Here is a 25,597-nt window from a genome sequence, read left to right as displayed (position 1 = left end):
GTTGTACAGCTTCGCAGTACAATGGAATCCACACCGTTTTTTTTCCAACCATTGCATGTTCTTCTGTTAACTATGTGACGCTGCCAGTTCAGAGGTTTGCAACCTGCACTTCTGGATGTATATGTGGCTCTTCAGCATCTCCGTATCATCTGCCTGCAGCTTTCTTTTTAGAAAAAAGGGTTTATAGATGGGGTTTTTTAAATCAAAAAGGCGAGTGCCGGCACCTTTTGCTGTGCATTAGAAATCCCCCGTCGTGCCAAAACATACAATAAGACAACACATTCGAACAGCTGTTTAAACCCAGAGGCTTTGGATCTTTCTCTCCAAGTCTCAGTCCACCTTTATGCAGATCATTACACCCCCCCCCCCCTCCAAAAAAAATCATTCACATCAGACAAAAACATATATTTTTGTCTCTCTGTGTGATTCACGTTGAGGGGCAACACATTATATATTAACTCTGACGTGTGCTTCGTTTACTCTACTCACACAAGAATTCATTGGACGTCGTATGAGCTTCTTTTGTGTTGTTTTAAACTGCCCGGCCAAATAAATCACAGATCTTTGTTTTCGCAGACTGTCACGTGTCTGAGTTTTAACAAAGTCTGAAGCTTTTATAGTGTTTAGGTACAGACAGGTCACAGACTTACCCTTTGTGCAGTCATAGAGGAACTATTAGCAAATCGCTAAAGAGATCTGTGTGTGTGTGTGTGTGTGTGTGTGTGTGTGTGTGTGTGTGTGTGTGTGTGTGTGTGTGTGTGTGTGTGTGTGTGTGTGTGTGTGTGTGTGTGTGTGTGTGTGTGTGTGTGTGTGTGTGTGTGTGTGTGTGTGTGTGTGTGTGTGTGTGTGTGTGTGTGTGTGTGCACGAGTTCGTGTGTGTTGGTCTGTATTCCCACGGCTGGGCCAGTGTTTACTCTTCCTCTGGAGACATGAGGTCTATTTAAGGGAGTGGAGAAACAAGACAGGGACGAGACAGGTGCCAAGGAAGTCAGCGCAGAGGTCTATGAATAACAGACTGAGGATGAATCAGATGATGCCGCATTAGCGGCAGAAAGTCGTACGCTCCACGCACAGCACGAGTGGAAAATCTATATATCGGTCCGTGACTCTTTCATTTACTGAAAGTGCAGGACAAGTATTGACTATATGCTCGTATTTGCTGTCTCTTCATCTTACTCTGAGCACACCTCTCTCCCGCTTTGTACCTCTGAATTTGCTCACTCTTTCCTCTTAGTGTATCTCCACAATCAAAAAAAAAATGTGCCCACCTCCCTTTTCTGAGAATGATAAATCATTCTGCTCTTCTCTTTCATTCCCTCTCTCTCTTTCTCCTCAGAGCCATGCGCAGCTGCACGCTGGATGTCAGCCCTTCGCATTTTCTACACAGCAGTTGACAGAACATTTCCACTCCGTCGACGCATATGCACTTGTTCATGTCGTGAATTTTTCCCAACAACTGCACTAGTGCACTCAAAGCATTTGACCCACTCATACCCTCAATGCATTATCAACACAAAAAGTAAATCTTCTAAGCTGAACGTGACACACACACACACACACACACACACACACACACACACACACACACACACACACACACACACACACACACACACACACACACACACACACACACACACACACACACACACACACACACACACACACACACACACACACACATGCAAACACACAACCAGAGTGAATGTGCTCAAACAGGCAGCAATATTTCATTGGTGGTGTCATGGCGGTGCAGCGGAGTCCAAGGATGGATTACATTCCAAGGACACACACAGTCGTACTGAAGAGGTTCCCAGAAGTTGTCTGTCAAGTGGTATTCCTACTGGTCAATTATACACACTTTAATGAAAAGGTTCAGCACACCGAGCTGCGAGGCACAGTGAAACATAGATCCAAACCACCAGTGTGACAGAAACTCACACACACACAAAAAGAGAGAGGGAGGAAAATGATCCTTAATTACTCACAGTCAGTGGAAACATTGAGGGTCGACCATCTATATTCTGATCTCTGGAGTTACTTTACCAGTTACTGAAAATAAAAGTAACTTGTGACTCCTTTAAAGATAATCAGAACTACTTCACTAGTTACCAAACACAAGTCATTGCGCATATTTACTTGGAAAAGTAACTCATGACTTACTTTAAGTCATGAGTTATTATAGTGTTGCTGTAACAAATTGGCTTAATGCGATGGCTGATTCACTCATGAACTTCAGCTGAAGTTACATCAGTGAAGTTGGAAGTTAAATTGGCACGTCTGCCAGTCTGCTCTGTTGGAGTTTTGGGTTGTTTTTAGAGTTTTGTCATTTCAATTACAAGCTCTTTTCTGTACAAACTCCCTCATAGGGTAATGCACTTTAATGTACTCATGCAAAACTTATCATAACACTAGTAGATATGGAAAGAAATGGATTGATGAACTGATAACCCGGACTAAAGCTGAGATTGGCTACAAACATGCAGACAGCTCTTATGAAGGTCAACTAACAAATTATACATTCTATTCTATTCTATTCTATTCTATTCTATTCTATTCTATTCTATTCTATCCTATTTGGAGAAACATTGGCAATTGTAACTGTGTTATTCATTTCCTGTTAGTATTAGTGTAAGAGTTACTTTATAACACATTGTTAATCTGAACTCAACTTTATTTGTACAGCAGTTTAAAAAGAACTCCAGCTGAACCAAAATGCTGTACATAAATAGACATAAAGACATAAAGTGCAAACAATAAAACAATGAAAACAATTAAATGGAAACAATTAAAACAGGAGCAGAGACTCAAATTGGGTTAAAGGTCAAGCAATAAAAAGGGTTTTAAGATTAGTTTTAAAAATGGACAATAGACAGAAAAAGGGCATGTTTGTTAATGTCGTCTAATAAATCATTGTAAACAAAACTCATTTTCTTCAATTCAATGATTCACAGAAGCTCATCCACAGTACTCAGTATATGTCGTATGTCAAAAAAAAGGAGCATGTATACTATGAAATAGTGCACACCCACCTACACTCAAATGCAGCAGGCAGGCAGATAAATCAGTGGGTGAGCAGGGCTACAGAGATCCATATTATGTGGTTACTTAGTTACAGCACATTAATAAAACTCGTCCCAGTCACCAGTCAGAGGAGAAACAGCTGTGTCTGCAGAAGGTCAGGACGAGGAGGAGGAGGAGGAGGAGGAGGAGGAGGAGGAGGAGGAGGAGGAGGACTACTCCCTAATGCTCTCTTCGTATGAATGCGTGCGTATGTGTGCGCACTTCATCAGAATTAAGCTTTTTCACAATATATTTCTCCTCTGATTAATTGTGAATAATGATGAAAGAGACCCACAAAGAAATCCAGTCATCCGCAGCAACAGCTACCTAATTGGGTTGCCCAGCCCACTTGTTTGACCTCTGCTGACATGCGCTGCTCAAATATGTTTTTCTCATCCATTAAACATGACATGTCTATAATCACAGGAAGCTCCCTTCAGCTGGTGGTACAGATGTTCAGACGATGGAAGATGATTTTATTTTGCTCTCTTTTTTTGGGGGTGGGGGGAACTGCATTCTCACCCACGCAGTCATTCAGGCGACAGCTATGGGGACTTCTCGTGTGTGTGTGTGTGTGTGTGTGTGTGTGTGTGTGTGTGTGTGTGTGTGTGTGTGTGTGTGTGTGTGTGCGTGCGTGCGTGCGTGCGTGCGTGCGTGCGTGCGTGCGTGCGTGCGTGCGTGCGTGCGTGCGTGCGTGCGTGCGTGCGTGCGTGCGTGCGTGCGTGCGTGCGTGCGTGCGTGCGTGTGTGTGTGTGGAAAAAGCCAAGCACATCCGTCCGCATCCCAACTGGACCACTACCACCTGCTCATCAGATTTCTGGGAACAGCTCATCAGCTGCCCTGGGCTGTGAGAGGGGAGTCTGCTGTTACAGACGAGCGGGGTTACGGGGGTTAACTCACCAACAAGAGGCCGATTTACAGCCACGGACAGGAACCATCTATCAACACTCTGCTGCCTGTCACCAAACAGGCCAGACAGAGCTGCCTTAGGCCAAAGTCTGTGCTCCAAAAAGTGCCTTGTAGACAAAAAAATGAATTGATGGTGAACTTATTGGTGCCTGGTGGGACACAGCCACTGCTGGACATTGTGCTGAAGTTCTTGAGAAAGCACTTATTATTATTCCTCAACGGGCTTTAATCTGGAACTTATTCATAGAAATACTCCACAATTGAGAACAAGTGAGCAACACCTGTCTGCTATTTATGAGTGAATATAAGTAAAGGGGAAAAACGGGGAAAATACAATAAGACCAAGAGGTTGGAAGTTTATGTTAATGCAATAAAAATGGTAATGATGCAACACCAAATATGCATGAAGGAGCCATACTTTTCCACAGACTGACGATTACCTCATAACAATAAACACGGTGCCTTGTTTTAAAAGTCAGTGCACATGGAAGGTTGTGGTTTGAACGCTGATCTACTCTGACTGCAGGTAATTAAAAGACTTAAGTATCGCAATGTGGTGCTTGCAGATCCACACAGAAATACTGACTGCGAAAACTTTTTTTAAAAACTTGAGTAAGAGGAGTGTTAAACAAAAAAAAAAACAGCAACAAGCCAAGAAATTTGGGAAATACTTGGTGAGATTAAAGGACTACAAGCTGAAGTGAAGGTTGAATAAGGGACACATGTGAAGGTGGTAAATAGACTGTATTTATAGTCATATTGACCCAATCATTGTCACCCTCCCACAATCCAACGTGCTGTGGTTCAATGTCTCGCCCAAGGACACTTTGATTTATAGACAGAACCAACAACCTTAAAGATGCTCGAACTGAGCTACACCTGCCCCAAGAATAAAACAAATACTGAGATATTACATTTGTGTGACAGGGATTTGCTATCAAAAGGAGAATTTAACTTCTCTGTAGGAATTTAAAACTCTCTCAAAAGCACAACAACTCTGAGAATAGCCTGGCATGACCTCACCATCTTGGCCCCAAATCCCCCGGGGTTGTTTTTGCCAACAAAAAGTACATATCAGTGCAAAAAAAACAAAAAAACACATGGCAAAAAAGTTTGATGAATCATGCAGCCATCTGCCCTGCTCTTAAATAATGACCACTCAAGTTGGACACAAGGACTGATATTCACCTGAAGATTGTCTTGAGAATCTGGTTATTATCAAAGTGAAGACTTAAGTTTACTTTGAATTCTATTTGGAAATTCTGTCAGTTGCACGACTTGGTGACAAAAAACAGGGTAGAGGAGATGATTAGCATCTTCAAATGGAGGCTGAATGGAGCCAGAGAGAGTGAAGAATGTAAAAGATGCAGTGTGTAAAGTGCGTGCGCGCTCGTGTACATGTGATATTCCACAGTGAAGTAACACAACCCGACCCTGCCACAGGGACAGTATCACCTGCACAACTACCCTCAACCCCCAGAATGACACAAACTCTCCCTCCCACTCACTTGCATTCATCCCGCTCCACCGCCGGTCCTACACCTACATTCCCACGCACAGACGTTTAAAATGCCAACTTCATGCAAGTGAAGCCACACAGCTTGAGCAGCGCACCGACGTATGCAGAACATCTGCAGTTATGCACACTCACACCATTCCAAGGAGTTGGCAGACCTATTAATACCACACTTCAAGGACTGAGGGATTGGGCATCGAGCCATAAGATGCTATCTGGTGACAGATACACACTTGTGTCTCTCTTTCTGTCCTCAGGGTACTGCCTTTCACTCTGCCTGCCAAGCTGAAAGGTTAGAATGGTTACATTCCCACAGCAAGACCAAGTTGGCCTGAGCAGGACTGCGGTCCCTCCAACATGTTTACTGTTTATTTAAAGATAGGGGCAGAGGACTGCACATGTAGAAAAGACAGTCAGTTAAAAAAAAAAAAAAGAAGCTAAATGATGATATTGGCCCTCAAAACTGTCTATTTCGTCAGGTTTTTAGATGGGGTTTTTTTTTTTTTTACATTGTACTGATTGTGTGTGTGTGTGTGTGTGTGTGTGTGTGTGTGTGTACAGCATGGAACTGTAAAAAGAAACACAGCCATGCCAACACTCCAGGAAGTTAGCAACAAACTCTAAATTAATTCCGAACAGCTGATATTAAATCATTACGGACAGATGTCCTGGCGTCTCCAGTTCAGCAGCTGCCTGCTGCTCAAATGAAGCTACATTAGCTCTGACCGTAAATCAGCCGCTCCAAATCGGACATCATTTTCCCATCAGAAGTCGCACTAACAAGGTCTGAAGAAAACGGTTCAGGTAGAGGGTGTAACCTCAGAGCCACTCCAAGTCTATTAGTGCATACAGGGATCCAACAATAGGGCTGGTTTTACGCTCACAATTACTTATGACTTACTCAGGCAAGAATATCAAACTTCAAAGTGTATCTCAGAATATAAAGTAGAGCTGTCATCAATATTCAAACTCAGACAGAATTTCTGTTTGATTGTGTCAAACAGATATCGGTGCATTCATGACTCGTGAGTGCACTTTTGTCGTTGTCTTTAGTGGTCTGCCATCTGTTTCAAAGGTAAATGTGTATCTACAAAACATTTTTTTGATTATTTCTTTATGAATAGAAACAAGGACAATAAAATCTCAAATCCTCAAACTGTCCGACAACACTGCTCATATAATTCTATTGGATGCTGAATGAATAAGAAGACACATTCTGATGTGAAAATATCATAAAGATTCTTTTCGGAAGGATTATTTCCCACAGATCCAACACTTTAGCCACCAAACACTAAAAGAAAGCTGGGAAAATGTATCGTTCACCTCATAGGGTTGTTAACAACAGACGGTGAAGTTAATTTATTATATTTGCCAAGCCAATCTTCCTCATGTGGTATCCATAAATCTGCCCTTGTATTTTCTGTCACTGTGGAAATAACAAAGGTGGCGGTGGTGCAGCGTAAGGATTAGGGGAGTTTAAACTTCAGGGAGGTTTGAACTCAGGCCAGCCGGGGCACATGTCCTTCCAAAGGCAGGACTCTTAAGCATTAAACCATCAAAATGTTAGCAGGGGTGGGTAATTTGGGGAAGGAAAACCACACCATCGAATCCTTTCTGCTTGGCATCCACACACAAAAAAGGAATCACATGAACAGTGTGTTGGAGAAAACTGTGTGGCATAATTAGAAAGCCCTGACTATTTTTTGCTTGGCCTACAGCAGTGGGAATCAGCACCACTCAGCTCGCAAAACAGGAACTCTCACCCGGACCTCATGTTTCAGCAACCAGCAGGGAAATGTGTAAATCGATTACATCAAAATAGCAGTTTAATCATCGCACTATCATTGAACAGGATAGATTGCTACTAATAATGACCCGGCTGTCTGCAACTCGTCAGCCTTCGACATCTTGCATGATCATTTTAATCTGCTCTGATTTGATATTTACAGTATCCAGAGCACGACTATGCAGCCGTGAAACAGATTTTCATACAGTCACCATCAATTACCCAGTCACTCTAGATGTTTATGTTATGCTTGGGCTAACCCAAACACTGGCAGCTTCATTTCCTTCCACAGCTGATTACTGGTTTGGTCAGAAAGTGGTTTGTTCATAAAAGTAGGATAGCAAAAAAAAAAAAAAAATCAAAGTACAAACTTAATTCATTTAGAAAACTTGGAGATGAACAGATGTGAAAATTTAGAAACTGCACCAGCTTGGTGTATTAATACTTCTGCACATGGTCCATGTTGAATAGTTCCCTCTTCTTTACATAGCAGAGAAATATCAATAAGAAATAAAGGCTGTTTTTTCAATGAACAAGTTCATTTTATGATGAACTCAGACGTTTTACAGCTTCTAGAGTAACTGTGGTCATTATCTGTTCAGTGTGATGCTCATTAGTCTGTCAGTCCCAACACGTTGTGTGCTCAACCCTGCTATTCACACTCTACCGTGAAAGTAAACAAAGGGCTCTCGGCTCGGGCTGCTAATGTGCCGCTGCAACTTACCTCAGTTTAACTCTGCGTACTTGGATCACTACCCCCCCCCCCCACACACACACAAATACAAGTACTTGAATCAGTCTTTCATGAGGAAGTTTGGTCCCAAGATTTCTCAATTTCTCATTTCCATTCATTCACTTCTTTCTTTTGCAATGCATGTGCTCACACTGACCACTCCCCTGATAACCATCAGCTCCTCGGCGCACTATTGTTTCAGCTCAGTGCTAATTACTTGGGGGGCTTGACCCCGGGTTCAGCTGGGGAGCAGCCGGGGGGGGGGGGGGGGGGGGGGGGGGGGGGGGGGGGTGTTTGTGAATATGAGGGCGAGAGAGCCTGTGTGTTGGGGGCTGGGGTGGCCAGGTTGAAAGGTCACTGATGCTGCCAATCAAGTGTCACTTCAGATCGTAGTGTAATGCACAGCAGCACCAGACAGCCCACCTCCACTGCTGCCGTACACTCATGATTTTAACATCCGCGCAACTTTCTTATCAACAGCAACTCCAGCAAAATAGCTCTGGGAGGAGAATACCAAGAGGAATGGAAAAAAAATGCTGATGCACAAACTTAATTTCTTTTTCTTAGTTTTCCCAAATCATTTCAATGTTATCTTTAGTTGTGACACAACTTCAAAGCCTTGATATTTTTCTGTTTGTCTCATGTTTTGCAGTTTCGTGTCAGTAGATAACAGACCAGGTTTGAGATTAAACAGGCAGTCAGACTAAAAGTTTCTTCTTCATCTGTGAGCTGTATAAAGTGCGTGTTTCTGGCTGTCATGATGGGTCATTTCAAGTAACTGGATAGGGGGATTTGAGACTTAGACAAAGAATGCATTAAACATGGGAAGTTCTGCTCAAACAGAGGATCTGATTGCTTTGAATGACGGTTTTTGTACTGCGTGTATCCCTGTTTATCTGCATTAGAATCTGATTTGAAACTCGATCAGTTTAAAGTTTGGTGAAAGTGACATCTGAGTGTGTGTTCACCTGTGTGTTGTATGTTAAAAGCTCTTGTGGTTCGTTGACTTGATTACACCTGGCAGATGCCGCAGCGGTTTCAGTATTGTACAAATTCTCTTGGAAGGAATCCCAAATCAGGTATTCCCTGCTTCACTCCTGCCAGACTGTTAGGAACAATCCAAACATTCTCTCACCCAAGTCCACTCGCAGCGCAGAAAAGCCAAAACGACACTTTTCACTGCTGGTTTCATGCCTTTAAAAAAAAGATCTTTTTCCTAGGGTGCCATCAGCAAACAAAACCTGTCCAGTATGAGCATTCATTGCAATGCAAAGCAGATTTTAAACGCTTTAACATCACTTAAGGCCCTACTTTCAATTACAATGTCATGAGCACTTAGAGCTTATGGGGCTTTAGAGAAAAGGGGGAGTAGAACCTGCAGTGAAGCTCTCGACTACCTTAAAAGACCATTAGGCAGTGGAATAAAAAGAAATCAAAATACACACTAAACAAATCGACTTTTTCAAAAGTGTGTTTTCTAAAAATACAGCCAACATAAATACAGGGAAGCCACATCAGCCAAAGCATAAATACAGGTTCTGCATATTTCCCAAATTAGTTGGACAAAGCTCACTGATTTTCTTTGCAGGAGAGGAGGAAGGGAGAAAGAAAAGGATGGAAATGAGACAGGAGAAGGCAAAATGCAAAAAGAAAGGAGAAAGGGGGAGAAAGATTGGTGGGGAGAGGGGAGTCGATGAGGCTGGCTTTTCTATTTTTCTCCCGGATCCCGCCCTCCTGGCCAGGGGTTGGTCAGGGAAATCCAACTCTGGCGCATGGATTGGTCGAGCTCTTTTCAGGACGGGGAAAAAACAGTCACTCTTCACAGACACAATAAAGTTTAGTGCTGGACGCTTGCAGGCAGTAAGCGCAAAAAGCAGAGCTGCTGTGTATGTGGACGCTGCGCTGCGTATTTTTTCCCCCTCATGAAACAACGCGTAAAGGACTTTATCAGGGGATTTTATCAGAATGTAGCAGATTTCTTTTTTTCACAACACACACGCGTTTTGTTTTGACTGAAAGTGTGTTTTTGATCTATCTGATCAAGTGGATATTCGTGTTGAATGGCTCAGGGTGGGATACTTTAACCTCCGATACGCACGGACTCTACACGCGCGCCTCTCCTGCTGCTGGACCACAAACACGCGTCGCACTTTGCGAGGCAAAACCCAAGTCACACAAAGTGTGTCCCGGGAGATAATCACGCGTGTCAACGTTCTACGGAGTAAAGGAGGGCAGTCTGCCGGTACGTGTGGGTGACCATGCCCGGGGTGATGGTGGTATCGCTCACGGGGGCTGCAGCCCTCCTGCTCCTCCTGTCTGGGCTGCGCGGGGCCACGGCTTTCGGGGACGAGGTGGAGGAGATGACCTGTGACCCGATCCGGATCAGCATGTGCCAGGGTCTCGGCTACAATGTCACCAAGATGCCCAATCTTGTGGGCAACGTGCTGCAGTCGGACGCGGAGTTGCAGCTGACCACGTTCACGCCGCTCATCCAGTACGGCTGCTCCAGTCAACTCAAGGTACCGGGGGGCACGCGCACACACACACACACACACAACGCAATAAAGTTTGACATTAAAAATACACGCTCTATGCAATGCACGGATTTAGAGTTGCAGCGGGCTCAAAAAAGCACGTCTGACTCTAGAGAGTCTGCTCTATTTGTGTGTGCGTGTGCGCGCAAATTGACGCACAGGATCAGTGTGGTCCCAGAGCACATGACAGGGAGCGACCAGCAATAACTAACTTTTCAGACTGATGGTGCCAGCGATAATATCCCGTAAGTTGATTCCAGTGGAGTTAAAATAAGGGGAGGAGGGAAGAGGCGGTGGTCCCCTCGCCTTCCTGTTGTGCCAGCCGGTCATGCTAATTTCATTGAAAATGTCCCTCTGTTGACACTCTGAGTTCATGCCCCACACAACAGCTGAATGTCCACTGACATGCACTGTACCCTCCTCCACAATGCTGCCTTCAGTGTCACAAGACAAAATGCAGCTTGTTTGATTCATTTTGATTGGCCCAATTATATGCCTCTGACTTTTTTTTTAACGTACTATATTTGGACTGAGCAGTGACGCAACAGATTTTGAAGCATATAAATAAAAGTGTACGAAAGTGGTAGTTATTTTTTGGAACTCTGTTGTTGTTTGTTTGTTTAATTTAAAAGCAATTCTTTTAGATGTAATAATATGATTATATCTATCTCTTTCAGTTCAATATCCGAATGGGATAAAGTACATCCCAATACTCTCTAACGGGAAAGTTCATACTTTGTTTTTCAGAGCCCGGAAAAGCTGATATGACATAAATCAATATTGCAGAATTTCTCCATCAAAATTAAAAAGATTTCTTTGTGATGTACTCTGTAATAATAAAACTAATTACTTCTGTTTAAATGAAAATAGACATGACTTGATAGCCTTGCCTATGTAGCTCCTTTCTATTTCATCTTCATGCTGGCAATGATTGATGATGACAGCCTTATTTGTCATTTATCTGCAGATGTAGCAAAGTGGTTGACTGTTTGGTTTAGAACATTCCCAGTCAGGAAATGGGACTTCCCAACTTGGTATCTTTTACAGATTTCCATATATGCACCATTGGTCCAGCTTTCAGTGGTTTGTGATTTCCCTCAATTGTTTTCATGAGAGTGAAAAGCATGAAATTGCTTCATTTTTTTTTCTTCTTTTCTTTTTTAATTTAATAATTGACTCACAGGTTTGAGGCAAAGAGCAACTGCAGCATAAAACCAAGCTACACTCATAAAATGTTCTGTAAGTTTAGCTGACACCCAAGTTTCTCCTCTCTCTCTCCCTCTCTCTCTCTCTCTCTCTCTCTCTCTCTCTCTCTCTCTCTCCCTCTCTCTAACCCACATGCTAAAGAGGGGGAAAGGGAACAGAGGAGCCGTATCACCTAACATTTGCTCTAATGGGAGGCTTCCTGACGGGTAACCTGAGCAGCTTTTAGCAGTGAAGTGACAGCACTCGGGTTACCAACGGTCGGGGGAAAACACCCAGAATGTGTTACATGGCCGCTACTGGTCGAGTACGCATAACTCACCGTGAGAGACACTAGAAACCGTGGTGCATATTATCTAACATCATCTGCTTTTATAAAGTTTAGTGAACGTGTGAGCGCATAGAGCAGCCCTCAGACTGGCAGAACACGGGTTGGGGGTGGGGGCGTGTTTGTTAATCTCAAAAGGTTGATTTCATTTCAACAGGCCACAAATTACCCTGGACAAGTAGCCTGTGGTGGATTTCAGGAACAAAGATTCTTTATTTGTTGTGAGAAACATGATACGGTCTGAGGAGCAGCCGGTCTGCTCAATTTGCAGAGATAAAGCTGCGCTACGGCCCGATCAGAGAGTCGTGTGACAAACTAAGGGTTTATTGCAAGTTCTCTGTGTCAAGATAAATGATTTTTCCATCATGCAGTCCCCCGCTGTGAGTACAGACTGTCTCAAAGTTATATTCATGGACTTTTCTTTTTGGTAGGGGTGCAAAAGTCCAGTCCTATATAGCATTTTTTCCAGCGCTTGAGCAATCCCCAAAATGTTTTACATCATTAATCACATTCACTCATTCACACACACACACACGCACGCACGCACGCACGCACGCACGCACGCACGCACGCACGCACACACACACACACACACACACCACAGGAGGTGGCTGCCATGCAAGGCGCTCAGTCCATCCATTAAGGAGCAGTTTGGAGTTCAGTGTCTTGCTCAAGGATACTTTGACACGTGGCCAGATAGGGAATTGGACCTGCAGCCTTCCGATTGAGAGGCACCCTGCTCTATTAACCGAGTTAAAATGTAACTTTTATGTTACAAACATAACACACTGTGCGCAGATGGACTATTTTTACGCTGACTTTGCAAATAAACTCTTGCAGACAGAGAGATTTGTTTAACACTTCCCTGTGTATTTATTTCCCAACCTTGACACCCTTCTTGGACTCATCTTTCATCTGGGCTCTATTCAAGGGCTTATTTCAAGCTGGGGTTGGTCTATCACTGGGCCAAGGCTGCCAGCCCATTACATTTAGTTCTCATTAGTTTCCAGTAGATATTTTGGTATTTTTAAAATGAGAAACAGAAGCAAACTCTTTACCCTAACAATTTTTTTCTTGGGGGGGGCGGGGGATCACACAGTCCAAGGGCCTGGAGCTGATGTTTGTTTCCTTTCGCTCAGGCTACTTGAGTAAAAATGTACTTTCTGCTTCCATGAATTTTCATATCACAAGCCTGGCACAATTTGACACCCTGGCTTCATACTGATTTTACTGTAAAATGCATGAAATCACTTTAAATTGCTACCTCCTGTAACCCCAGAGTGCCTCTTCCCTCGCAGCTTTTCCACCCCAGAGCAGTCAAATGTGACTCCAGACTGTCCTCTATCTTTATAACCTCGACATAGATGTCTATTTCAAAACCATTGCCATGGGACAGAGCAAACTGAGCCACGGATTAGGGGGATTATGCAGCATTACATGGCACATGCCCCCAGTGTTGTTAAGTCCACAGATTGTTTTTGAAGATGCAGAGTTGTGTGTATGTGTGCGTAACCTTGGAGCAGGTCGGTGTTTGCTTTGGTTGTCTTGACTCAAATCGTACAGCTTTTGGATTAGGGGTGAAAATAGAGGCCCACCACATAGTAGAGGTGATGCAACGTAGTGAAAGTTAAGGCAGAAACGGCAGCAGGAGAGCGAGACGTATATGAGCATGTAGATGGAGGAACCACATGTGGGAGTGCAGGGTGTAGCTATCCACCAGCTGTAATCCTGCTGTAACACACAGAAAGATTGGCCCACGGGGCATCCTCTGCACTCTTTTTTTTTTTTTTCCACTTCTTTTAACGAGCACCACGGCACTGGCACGGTTTACCTCCTGCTTCACAGTTTGATTTAACGAAAGCAGATCAAAGTGAATGCAGCGAAATAAAACACAACATTGTGTAGCTGTCATTCTTGCTGTGTCTCCACTGTCTGAACCGGTGGTACTGTTATATTTCATTCCACTCACAGCAGTCGTCGGCTTCTGTTTTCTTTGAGAAGAAGAAAAATGTCATTTCCACGTGCACAGTCCATCCGTGCATTTTATCCTACTTGGGGTCACATGGAGCTTCAGTCGATCTCTGCGTAGACGCTGCCAAAAGGCAGCGCGCACCCCGCACAGGTCACTATTCCATCATAAGGCAAAGACAGACAGTTAACCAATTTCATATTTTGGGGCATTTTAGAGAAATCAATTAACTTCAAGTGTGTAAATCTTCACATGTACAGGGAGAATATGCAAACTATACACACGCTCCGCCAAACCCAGAAGTGAACCGTGGATTTCTTTCACTGTATTATCAGTTTTGCTTGTTCATTTTGTAATGCTATATTTTCTGTTTTGTTGCAGTTCTTCCTGTGCTCGGTTTATGTGCCCATGTGCACGGACAAGGTTCCCATCCCCATTGGTCCATGTGGAAGTATGTGTCTGTCTGTTAAGAGAAAATGCCTCCCGGTGCTCCATGAATTCGGCTTCATATGGCCAGAGGTAACTCACTTCACAAGTTATTTTCATTATTAAGATATTTAGAGATCAATGGCCACGTGAAAGATTTTTATTTTATTTATTTTTTTGTCATTGTGCTTACCCTTTAGGTGTTAAACTGCAGCCTTTTTCCTCCTCAAAATGACCACAACCACATGTGCATGGAGGGTCCGGGGGATGAAGACCCTCCCTATCAACCTGTGCGCCACCCTCCCCACCAGGAAGAGTGTCAGGCCCTGGGGTCTGCGCCTGACCAGTACACCTGGCTTAAACAGACTGAAAGCTGCACCCTCCAGTGCGGCTATGACAGCGGACTCTACAGGCGAGGGGCCAAAGTCTTCACAGACGCGTGGATGGCGGTGTGGGCCGCTCTGTGCTTCCTGTCCACCACTCTGACCGTCCTGACGTTTCTCCTGGATTCACAGCGTTTCTCCTACCCGGAGAGGCCCATCATTTTCCTCTCCATGTGCTGCAATCTGTACAGCGTTGCCTACCTGGTGAGTCGTCGATAAGCATAGCTCAAATAGACTGTTGGTCAAAACGTGTGAATTATGTTTTTTGTTTTTCAAAAGAGTTTGACAATGAAAATAAATTTTCTTGCATTTAATTTCCTCCCTTGTATTATTTTGTAGGTACGGCTAACACTTGGGAGAGAACGTGTTTCATGTGACCTGGATGCTGCCGCCATGCCAATTCTGGTACAAGAAGGTCTGAAGAGCACCGGCTGTGCCATAGTCTTCCTCCTTCTCTATTTCTTTGGCATGGCCTCCTCCCTCTGGTTAGTGCACACACACACACACACACACACACACACACACACACACACACACACACACACACACACACACACACACACACACACACACACACACACGTTTTATGGTATCAAGTCCCTGTCCTCTTGTCCTATTTTGACCATTGTCATCAGCCATTGTGAACGGCCTGTGATGGAACAATTGGAACACGAGACTTGCATCCTGTTTTCTTTAAAATCTACCTATCCTGTCTCATAACCTCTGCACTAGTTGGATTAATTTCACGATTGCACAAAAGGTGAATGGGCCACTTATGTTGCATTGAGGACACGCTCTGTTGTTGCTCTTTGTCTTCCTTTCCACTTGGCCTCTGATTTCCTGTTTGTCTCCATTCCCGAAACATTTTGGAAGGACATAGAATTGAGGTCTGTGCTGACTCCTAAAAATGATCCCTAATACTTAACTTGCAACCATCCGGTGTCACTGGAATTCAACTGGAGACTCCACGTGTCTCCGAAAAAAATTAGACAGCAAAGTTTGTTCACCACCCTCCCAGTTTCTGCCTTCATTTCTTGGCTTCACACTTCATCTTACTGCATCTCCTTTCAGGTGGGTGATCCTGACCCTCACCTGGTTCCTGGCAGCTGGACTGAAATGGGGCCATGAGGCTATCGAAATGCACAGTTCCTACTTCCACATAGCAGCGTGGGCCATCCCAGCTGTTAAAACCATCGTCATCCTCATTATGAGACTTGTGGACGCAGATGACCTGACTGGACTGTGCTATGTGGGCAATCAGCAGCAGGAGGCGCTCACAGGCTTCGTGGTGGCACCACTGGCCACATACCTTCTCATTGGTAATTACATTCATATTGTTATCAAATATATCCATGTATATCTTGCTTTTTGACACCTATAGGTGAATCTTAACATATCTTAACATATTAACACAATGGTAAAGTTTGTTTTCTCTCATAATTTAATTAGCTTTTTTTTTACACATAAACTAAAATATTTCAAGCCTTTTTGTTTCAGGCTCCATTAATCTACTTTATATGTCATGAAAAAAAAAAAAATACAATATTGAAAATGTTTTTATACTTTTTTACTCTACTCTTTTTCTTTTTCTTTTTAAAAAAAAAAAAAATCATCACAATAAGAATGTAAAAACTAACTTTACTGATAATGAAGGATTTGGAGATGCAGCTGTACCTATATGCACAGTGTATTTGAGGCGAGAGGCAAGCTAGAGGGTCTTTAATCAAACTTTTAACCTGAAGTTCACTGGTTAGAATTCCCTTGCTGATGGGTCATCATTCTGAGTGAAACCCTTGGACCCAAACAAGATAGGCAGCCGGGGTAAAATGTGTGCCAAATCAAGCATATGTCTATAGCTATCTATCCATTCATGTGTATATAAATTTATAAACACATTCTAATGATATTTCTCTCTATGTAATCGGCTCTAAACTACAGCTGCTTCTGACTTCCCCCCGCAGGAACTCTGTTCATCTGCGCAGGCCTTGTGGCTCTTTTCAAGATCCGCTCCAATCTGCAGAAGGACGGCGCCAAGACAGACAAGCTGGAGCGATTAATGGTGAAGATTGGAGTGTTTTCCGTTCTTTACACTGTTCCAGCATCCACCGTCATTGGCTGTTACCTCTACCAGCTCTCCCACTGGGGGGAGTTCAGGGCCAGCCCCCGAGACTCATACGTGGCATCCGAGATGCTTCGAATCTTCATGTCGCTGCTGGTTGGCATCACGTCGGGCATGTGGATCTGGTCGGCGAAAACCCTCCACACCTGGCAGCGCTGCTCCGCTCGCCTGCTCAGAGACAGCAGAGCCAGCCGAGGCGGGAAAAGGGCGCCGGGCGAGGGCTGGATCAAACCAGGAAAGGGCAATGAGACTGTGGTGTGAGGAGGGACAGAAGAGCGAACAGGACAGGATTGAAGTTCGACACGCTTCTCTCTCACGTGAGCTCACTCTGCAAAACGAAGGACGGAGAGGTCGACGTTTCAGAAGATGCAAGGGAGATGAAAAATGTGATACAGGAACGTTGCAGGACTTTTTCCTAAGAAATAAACAACAACGACAAAAAAAAAAAAAAGCCACTGGATGTGAAGGTATCACACGCGCTCCTGTACAGTCGACACTCTTGCTTCCAGCAGAAGAAGAGGACTGAGTCATGCATGAGCAGCAGCTTTAGCCGCTCTACCTCCGTTCATCTTGTTTTGCTCAGAGAGGTGGCGAAAGCGCAGAGAATGAGGAAGAAGAGAGACGGAAAAGGCAGAACGGAAGCGCCAATATGCAGACGGGGACACGCCTAAAATTTTGTATAGCACCATGTCTACCTCTGTCTCTCTTTCCTCCAGAGCTTCCCGCAGAAGAGACGGACTCTGGGACACAGCAGCGCATGCCGCTGTCTTTTAACGGTCTTTTTGAAGATTTAAAAAAAAAATTTTTTTTACACTGGAGATTTTAAAGATGTAGGCTGAAGTGTCCCTCAAAGCAATTAATGATTTAAAATCCCCTTCCACATTGAATTTGAAATTTGTCTAATGTGAAAGTCTGAAATGTTGCCATACGATTGCAAACTCTTTGCAAACATGCCTTTTTGTGAATAACAGAATACAAAAAAAAAAAAAACGAATGTTGTGGGTTATGTTAAAGGCCCCACGTGTTTAGGAAACCAGCACAAAGCTGCAATGATGCACTATTATTATGTAAGATGTGAAGTGTTGGGACAACGGTTGTGGGACTGATAGGAAATCACGATACAGCACATTTGCATCCACACAAGCCGATGAGTTCGGCGACACGTCACTGGCGCCACAGAAAAACAACTTCATAAGACAAAATCTTGGGAATACCAGCTGTGCCTTTTTACTGCCTCGTAAATGTGGATGCGCTAAGGCATCTGGGAAAGGTAGGCCTCTGTGTTTTTCTTCAGCAGTCAATGAGAGGCTCTGCTAATGTCTAATGATGTGTGCAGCCTTCCTGGAAACCATGTACTGTATAGGCTCTTGAGTTACCATGAAATCCAGGAAATTTAATTACCCCCTCTGCTCTTTTCCAAACAGACGATCCCGGGGCAGGTTGAGGAATTAAGAGGTTATTAGACAATCGTGCCAAAAATCATCATGCAGTTACAAAGGATTGTCAGACCTATTCAGTACTCATAGTAATGTGAGGATTTTACAAAATAATAGCGAGAATGTGATCACTCGTCGCCTTTAAAACAAAACCATTCAAACACAAGTTACCGTCTATGAATGTAGGATGAGTTTTTCCTTATTAAATTCCCTTCAGTGTTGACATTCTTCGCCGCGTACATACATAACCGGAAAGTGAATGATTTCTTGGGGGAATATACAGCGGAACGCTTCTCAGAGCATCAGTAGTTTATTGCTCAATGATAAATGTTATCACAGTTCAAGTTGAGACAGCCAGTCAATGTAGCTAGCTACCAAAAAAAAAAAAAAAACCTTTGTGAAGTGACCTTTATCAATAATACTGACCGTACAAGCATCATCACATGATCCATGTGTTGCAATGACAACATTAATTGTCATTTATCTGCACATTTTCATGGTGCATTCCTTGTTGGCCATTTCTTCTTATCATGTGAACGCTCCCAACTGTGAAACAAGACTTTCCCAGCTGGTGACTTTTGAGTTCCCGACTGCACACACCATAATCCTGGAATGAATCCTGCAGGATTAGATGAGATGGACATAGTACTTCTCTCTTCGGTTGGGGTCAGCGTCACGTTCATCCAGACTGTCGTGCAGGTCTGTGTATGCATACATGAGTGAGTTTCCACAAATGTAATATTCCCATGTCCACATTGTGATCGCTATCTGCATCCAATCTGTCATTGTCTGTGGAGACTTTCTTTTTCTTCTTTCTTTTTTTTCTTCTTTCTCCCCCTCTCTTTCACTGAAGCGGCACAGTGAATTTGGCACCATTAGTTAACATGTCTGTCTGATGATCTCATTGCTCCCCTGCCAGGTTGTGTCTCGTTAGCCATGTCTGATGCATGAAGGCTCATTTCCCAGACAATCAAGCCCTCCTTGGAAGACTTTTTTTTAAAATGATTATTATTATTTCACAATCTGATGAAGGATAGACACATGGCTTATTGTCTCGCGCATTGGTTTTTAATGGTTGTCATTCTCCTAATAACCATAAGAACAAATCGAACTGTCCCCACTCTGAAACTGCTCCTGTGTGCCGTACGTTTGCCAGACAATCTTAACAAAGCTCTGCTCTCTCAGTGAGTTTTTGTGTTTATGAAACGGGTGCTGTGTCTCACAACATGCCGCCTGTATTTGAGTAGTTTAATTCATGCTCTGGCTCTTTAGAGGTCAAAACTGTTCATCTTTAACCAGGTAGTGCCTCACGCAGCCCGTCACATCTATTTCTAGCGTAGTTGTTAGAAAGATACTGGCAGCTGTCTGTTTTTCCTCTGAAATGTGGTCATTATAAATCCGGTTTTCATTCACAGATAGGTTTGGTGGTTCTAGTGAAACTTAGAACTTGAAAAGAAAAAAACAGAGACCAGCATACCTTGGCACACTTTTTCCAAAGTAGAATAAACATGACATTCACTTAAAGTGAATTGAATTAACCTCTGACCACCTCCCCTCTCAGCTAATGCAGTTCTCCCTCTGAAACTTAATGTTTTGGCTGCTTCCTCTCATGACCACGCTGAGCTTCAGGTAACTTTTCCAAACAATCACAGAATGTGCCTTGAAACATGGAGACTGTGTGTGTGTGTGTGTGTGTGTGTGTGTGTGTGTGTGTGTGTGTGTGTGTGTGTGTGTGTGTGTGTGTGTGTGTGTGTGTGTGTGTGTGTGTGTGTGTGTGTGTGTGTGTGTGTCACAGTTCATGAAGACTGAGAACCACCGCTGATGCAGATTTGTAATTTTTTATTATTATTTTTTTTTTAAATCCAGTTGGGAATCATAGCTGGGGTCAGTTCACGTACTTTGATCCGCAACCTTTTAAAGTCTAGACTTCAGCCTTGTGTAGAAAACTCATTGTCCTCAATGTATTATAAAGAAATTGCTAATTTATCCTTGTAAAAAGTGACAAAAGTTTTAAAAGTTGTTATTTAAAAAAAACACTTTTGTATCAGAAGAAGATGAATAAAAAAAAAACTTTTTGGTTTCCAATATGCTGACTTGTTTATACATGTGGTCATTCATTGATATGTACAAGTGTGAATATTGAATTAAATCGGAAGCTTATTATTTTCCACTTTGATTCTCAGTCAAAATTAGCTGATGAAGCTTGATTAACATCTAGAAAACACATTTCCCATCTTTATATCAACTTCAAAGCAGCAGATTTTGATTTCCATATGTGGCTTCACTAAAACACACAGGCCGATGCAGAAAGGCGGCATGCACAGAGAAGCATGTTTACAAACTTAAGATCATTTTCACAGACAGAAGGACAAGGGAGGCAAAGGCACTCAAATGTATACCTTAAAACAAAGTTACACATCCAACTTCATTACTTCCCAATTCCAAATTTACAGCACAACCTGCACATATCTACTCTTGGTGACATTTAAAGTCTGATGAGAGCTCCCATTAACATGCGTGAACTAGAGAGGGATTTGTGTCTTGGGTTTAATTTCATAAAACTTCCACTTGCGGTCTTGAACAATACTGCCACTTCTTGTCTGGTAAAATAAATTCCAAACTAATTGTTTTTTAACAGCTAAACCCAAAAGCTTGACAAATCTCTGATCTCCGCTGTATCTCTTGTTAAACATATATGCTTTTAAACACGATGGTGCGGTTTTACCACTGGGTTTGTACGAGATCCACAGTGGGAACACGATGATTACACTGTGTAAATGTTACTGTAGCCTCAACCTCAGCTCATCAGCAGGGACCCACACACACACACACACACACACACACACACACACACACACACATTATGCTTTTATGACTTATGTGGACAACAGATTGACTTGCATTCCTTTCCTGCAGACTTGCTCTAAATCAAGAAGAAATTTCTTGTTTTCTTCTGATTATACAAAATTGAGTCCATGGGTCCTCGTGGGTGCCTCTTCCATCAGGTTTGGGTAAAGAAGAACAAGGCAACACACATTTGCAGGCCCGCTGATTGAAAAAAAAAAAAAAAATGCATTCCCTTACCTATTATCCATCACAACTAACTAAATGCTGACCATTACCCAAATATAACATTCACCATAAAACCACAGCGAAATCCTGTAAAAACCTGAAAATTGTTGTGGGTTCCAGTATTTTAGTCTTCACACATCAGACCACAAATGTGTCACGCTCAAAGGTTTTGGACCGACTTACGCCGACACAGAGGAGCGGAGGTACACCCACTCTCACTTCAAATTTAGTTGTCATTTTTACTTCATACAAACACAAACAAAAGTTACTGGCCAGTGGCAGAGGTATTATTGCATCTGGAGAACCTGATTAATTCTGGGCATGTTTGTGTGTCTGTGCGCGTGTCGGCAAACGAGGGAGAGAGAGAGAGAGAGAGAGAGAGAGAGAGAGAGAGAGAGAGAGAGAGAGAGAGAGAGAGAGAGAGAGAGTCCAAATATCTTAAGTCTGCAGCTCAGATTGCCTTCCTGTAATTTACCGTGAGTGAATTGAGTGTTTGTTTTAGAGCACACTCAAAAGCCTGAGGTAAAGGAAAAGTGACAGCATTCACTGCTCTATTGTTTCCAGATGTGGCTCCATTAAAACACACAGACACATGCAGAAAAAGTGCATGCACCCGAAAAAAAAGGAAAAAAAACTAAAAACAAGCCTGTTTGCAGGCAGAAAAAAAACGGGAGGTAAATGCAGTCGACTGTACACCTTAAAAGGTGGACATTGCTTATCTGTGCATTCACTTTGAACAGCATAAAGCGATCAAGTCTTTTCCAACGAATGTCACAAAGAATTGAGTTTCCAGGTTTCTCAATCCAGACACGGCTTTTTCATTGCTTCTGTGCTTTTTCAAATCCAAAAGGAAATCAGTCATATTTAGAAACAGGTCGTGGGAAAAAGTTTTTCTCTCTACAACGAACCTCATAGTTGCACAAGGTTTTAGTGAAATCATTTTCAGCGCAAACAGTGTTTTCGACCGAGCTTTTGTGCAGAGTTTGCATGTTCGTCCTTTGTGCGTGAGGCTAAGTTTCGTTCCATGTTTGTGTTCGCTCCGTGATGGAGTGGAAAACCTCTCCATACACGGTTACCTTGACTCTGCCCATCGTCAGCCGGGATTAAATGCAGCTCTCACAACTGTGAATTGGCTAAAGCAGTGATGAAGATGAAAGTATCTTCTGCTGCTTACATCCTTGGTTCTATCCTTCAATAACAACCGAGGTCAGGATTTTCTGTTTCACTTTCCAAAGACGGCCCTACAATGTGTTAAACGTTAACCATATTCTCAAAGGACAAATTTACAGCATAAAGCTCTGGTTAAATGCTCCTCCGGTGTCATTTGGACACGACCAACTCAACTGTGCACACGGAAAGACAAAACACTCTTTGTACAACTGTGTTCACAAACAGCATAACCGTGAAAGGACCTTCTCAGGACTCATTGTTTTTCCATGAGACCGCAGGGCTCCCCTGTGTGTCATTGTGTGCACATAGTACTGCAAGGGGTAGGTTTGTCTGCTGAGTTGTGCGTATGCACCGATGAAGTTGACGCAAAGAGATTGAGAGAGAGGCGGTGAGAGAACATCGGAAGTCAGAGCGGTAAGATAAAGCAAAAACAATCGATCGAGGCATGAGAGTATATTGACACAAAGGCAACAAAAAGAACGGAGGGAGCAAAAACACTGGGATCAAGCAAAAAGGGAAGAGAGAAATCTGTCATCATCCAACAGCAGAACACTGCAGCTGTTCCCTCTCAGCTATGTTGAAATAGTTTTCCCACTCCGCTCCGCGTCTATGTTGTATGAATAGTTTTGAGTAATGGCCACCACTGGGTATTCTGGGTGACGTAGCCGCCTTGGCTCAGGAGCCAGTACGGTGCAAGGAGGATTTGTAAATCCTGCTTCTTGGGCCAAGCATGCTAACGAGTTGAGACCGAAATCCAACAGCGTGGCCAAGAGCGCGATTGGAGAATTATTCACCATCAGGCGGAAAACAGAGAGCTCTTTATACATGGCAGGGAGTGTGAAGGATTGGATTTATTTTATGGCAGGCAATGATGTACTCCATGTTTAAGGTCAGGTCAGGGATTTGAGAATACATGTTACTGTAAAGTAAAACAATAATATTTAAATGACAAAGTCTACGTCTTTTTAGAAAACCTCAGCTGCACGAATAATGAAGGGAACGAAACACTTGATGAGACGATGCAGTCACCTTTGTTGACGTCACAGAAACACACCTATCTGCTGGATCTTATGTCCGCAGCTGTTTCATTGCATCTCATAATCTTTAAAGCTCGGAAACAACTGACTTAAAATGAACTTCATAAGAAATGTGGATTGAACACTTGGAGATCTTGTGACAGTATCAACAGGGCAGCTTGTACAGTTTGTCACCACTAGATGTCAACCTTTCTTCAGACCACTCCACTCTACCGTCTGTGGATTGGGTTTTCTCTGAGGTTTGTGGGTGCCTCGTGCAGTTGTCGTGCATAAATATTCTGGTTTAGGAGTTTAGGTGCACAAATCACAAATTAAATTTTGGTTTGAATAGACTAAACATCAAATCCAAAATCCCACAAACTATGATAACCATGTCACGGTTGAAATCAGTCAAATTCAAACCCTTTGTTACCAAAATATGACAATTACTGTAACAGCCTGTTGCTTCACACAGATTTTGTGAACTAAATGCATTAAGAAAGTAACAGATTTGAAAGTTCTGGATTTTAAGAGTTTTGATAGTTATGACAACACAATGTCTAACTATTTGTTGAATTATTGATATCAGTTAATTTTACTAAACTCAACTGACAATCATCATTGTTTTGAGGAAATAAGCTGTGTAGTTGTATCCCTGCAGCCTCACAGCACGTCTGTCGCAAGTCAGGGTCTTCCAAAAATTAGATTTTCCTTGAAAATGTATGGATTCCATCAGGTTAATCAAGCTTCCTCCTGGTTTATTTGGTGTCTGAGGTCTTCAATGGTGAGAAGTTTGGGTGGCGACGACAATACTTGACGTGTAAGCTTGTGTGGATGATCTCAGTTTTAGTCATTTGGACGTGCAAGTTGTCTAAAATGTAACACCCTTCGCCCATCTTAGCTGGGACGGGTTTGTGACAACTAATAATAAAGCGTTAAGACCTAAAAGATGACTGAACAAGTGGATAATTTGCAATACTACAGTGCCAGTGAAAGGCGGTAAACAGACCATAAGTGATGTCACTAATGCAGTAATTAAATTTAAAATAAATACAATTCGACTGACTCTCACTTGATTTTATGACATCAAAAGAAAAATCTCTTTTTCTACCATGTGCGACTTCTCAGATTTAACCACTTCACACTAAGTCCATCAAATAATCCTGTTTTCTACCATCAAACATCCAGAGCAACATTAGGAAACCTGAAAATACAAATAAACACAATTGAAGAGAACAAAGTGCCACAGCCAAGTACACAGTCTGATAACAATAATACTGCTATAAATTTAAATATCTGACTTTGCTACAATAACAAGGAGAAGCACTGGAACTCTATCTACTCTGTCCACTCTAACTGTAACTCATTATAAAAACTGAAACAGAATAGATTAATCTACATGGTGTAACATGCAGGACTGTTTAATAAAAGAGTAGGACATGTAAGCGGTACATCTCGAGCTCCCTCTAGTGATCAGTGGAAGAAAGTGACATACTTTGAAAATGTCATCATGTTGACAATATCTGTTAAGAAATTCGGCAGAGAAATATTTAGATCATGTTGATTTAAAATTTTTAATAAGTATAAAGTTTTCCTCTAATAAAACAACAGTCATTCTTGATGATGTAACTTGCTGGAGTTGAAAACTACTAAAGTAGAAAGTTGCCGTATCAACTTTCTAAATGTGTCTTAGCCGCCTGGTATAAATAATCTCCATATTATAAGTAGAAATGTCCATTGCTATTCTGAGTGAGTCTCCCCTGCTATTTATTCTGGTGATACTGGTGGTCGTTTGAGAGCTTTCCTCAGGTGGTTGACATTATAAAATATACCTTGCAATGCAAAGGACATTTTGGGAGGGGGAAATACATGTGAAACACAGGAGGAAATTAAGTCTAATGTGTTGTTTGGCATACATCATGAAAAAAATAAAC

At 42.7% G+C, this 25,597-nt stretch overlaps 1 protein-coding gene across 1 annotated transcript; it reads left to right on the top strand.

The window, feature by feature from the left end:
* The first annotated feature begins 9,824 nt into the window (after positions 1 to 9,824).
* Positions 9,825 to 20,491, top strand: fzd4 (frizzled class receptor 4). The gene is made up of 6 exons (XM_080460503.1): positions 9,825 to 10,526; positions 14,423 to 14,560; positions 14,668 to 15,054; positions 15,190 to 15,335; positions 15,922 to 16,169; positions 16,812 to 20,491. Exons 1-6 carry the CDS (start codon positions 10,266 to 10,268, stop codon positions 17,228 to 17,230), a joined length of 1,599 nt encoding a protein of 532 aa, XP_080316629.1. The 5' UTR covers positions 9,825 to 10,265; the 3' UTR covers positions 17,231 to 20,491.
* Positions 20,492 to 25,597: the final 5,106 nt, after the last annotated feature.

Source organism: Lipophrys pholis (assembly GCF_963383615.2).
Source record: "Lipophrys pholis genome assembly, chromosome: 3".
Classification (NCBI taxonomy): domain Eukaryota; kingdom Metazoa; phylum Chordata; class Actinopteri; order Blenniiformes; family Blenniidae; genus Lipophrys; species Lipophrys pholis.
Note: the sequence above shows the minus strand (reverse complement) of the source record. Positions and strands in the feature narration are given on the sequence as shown.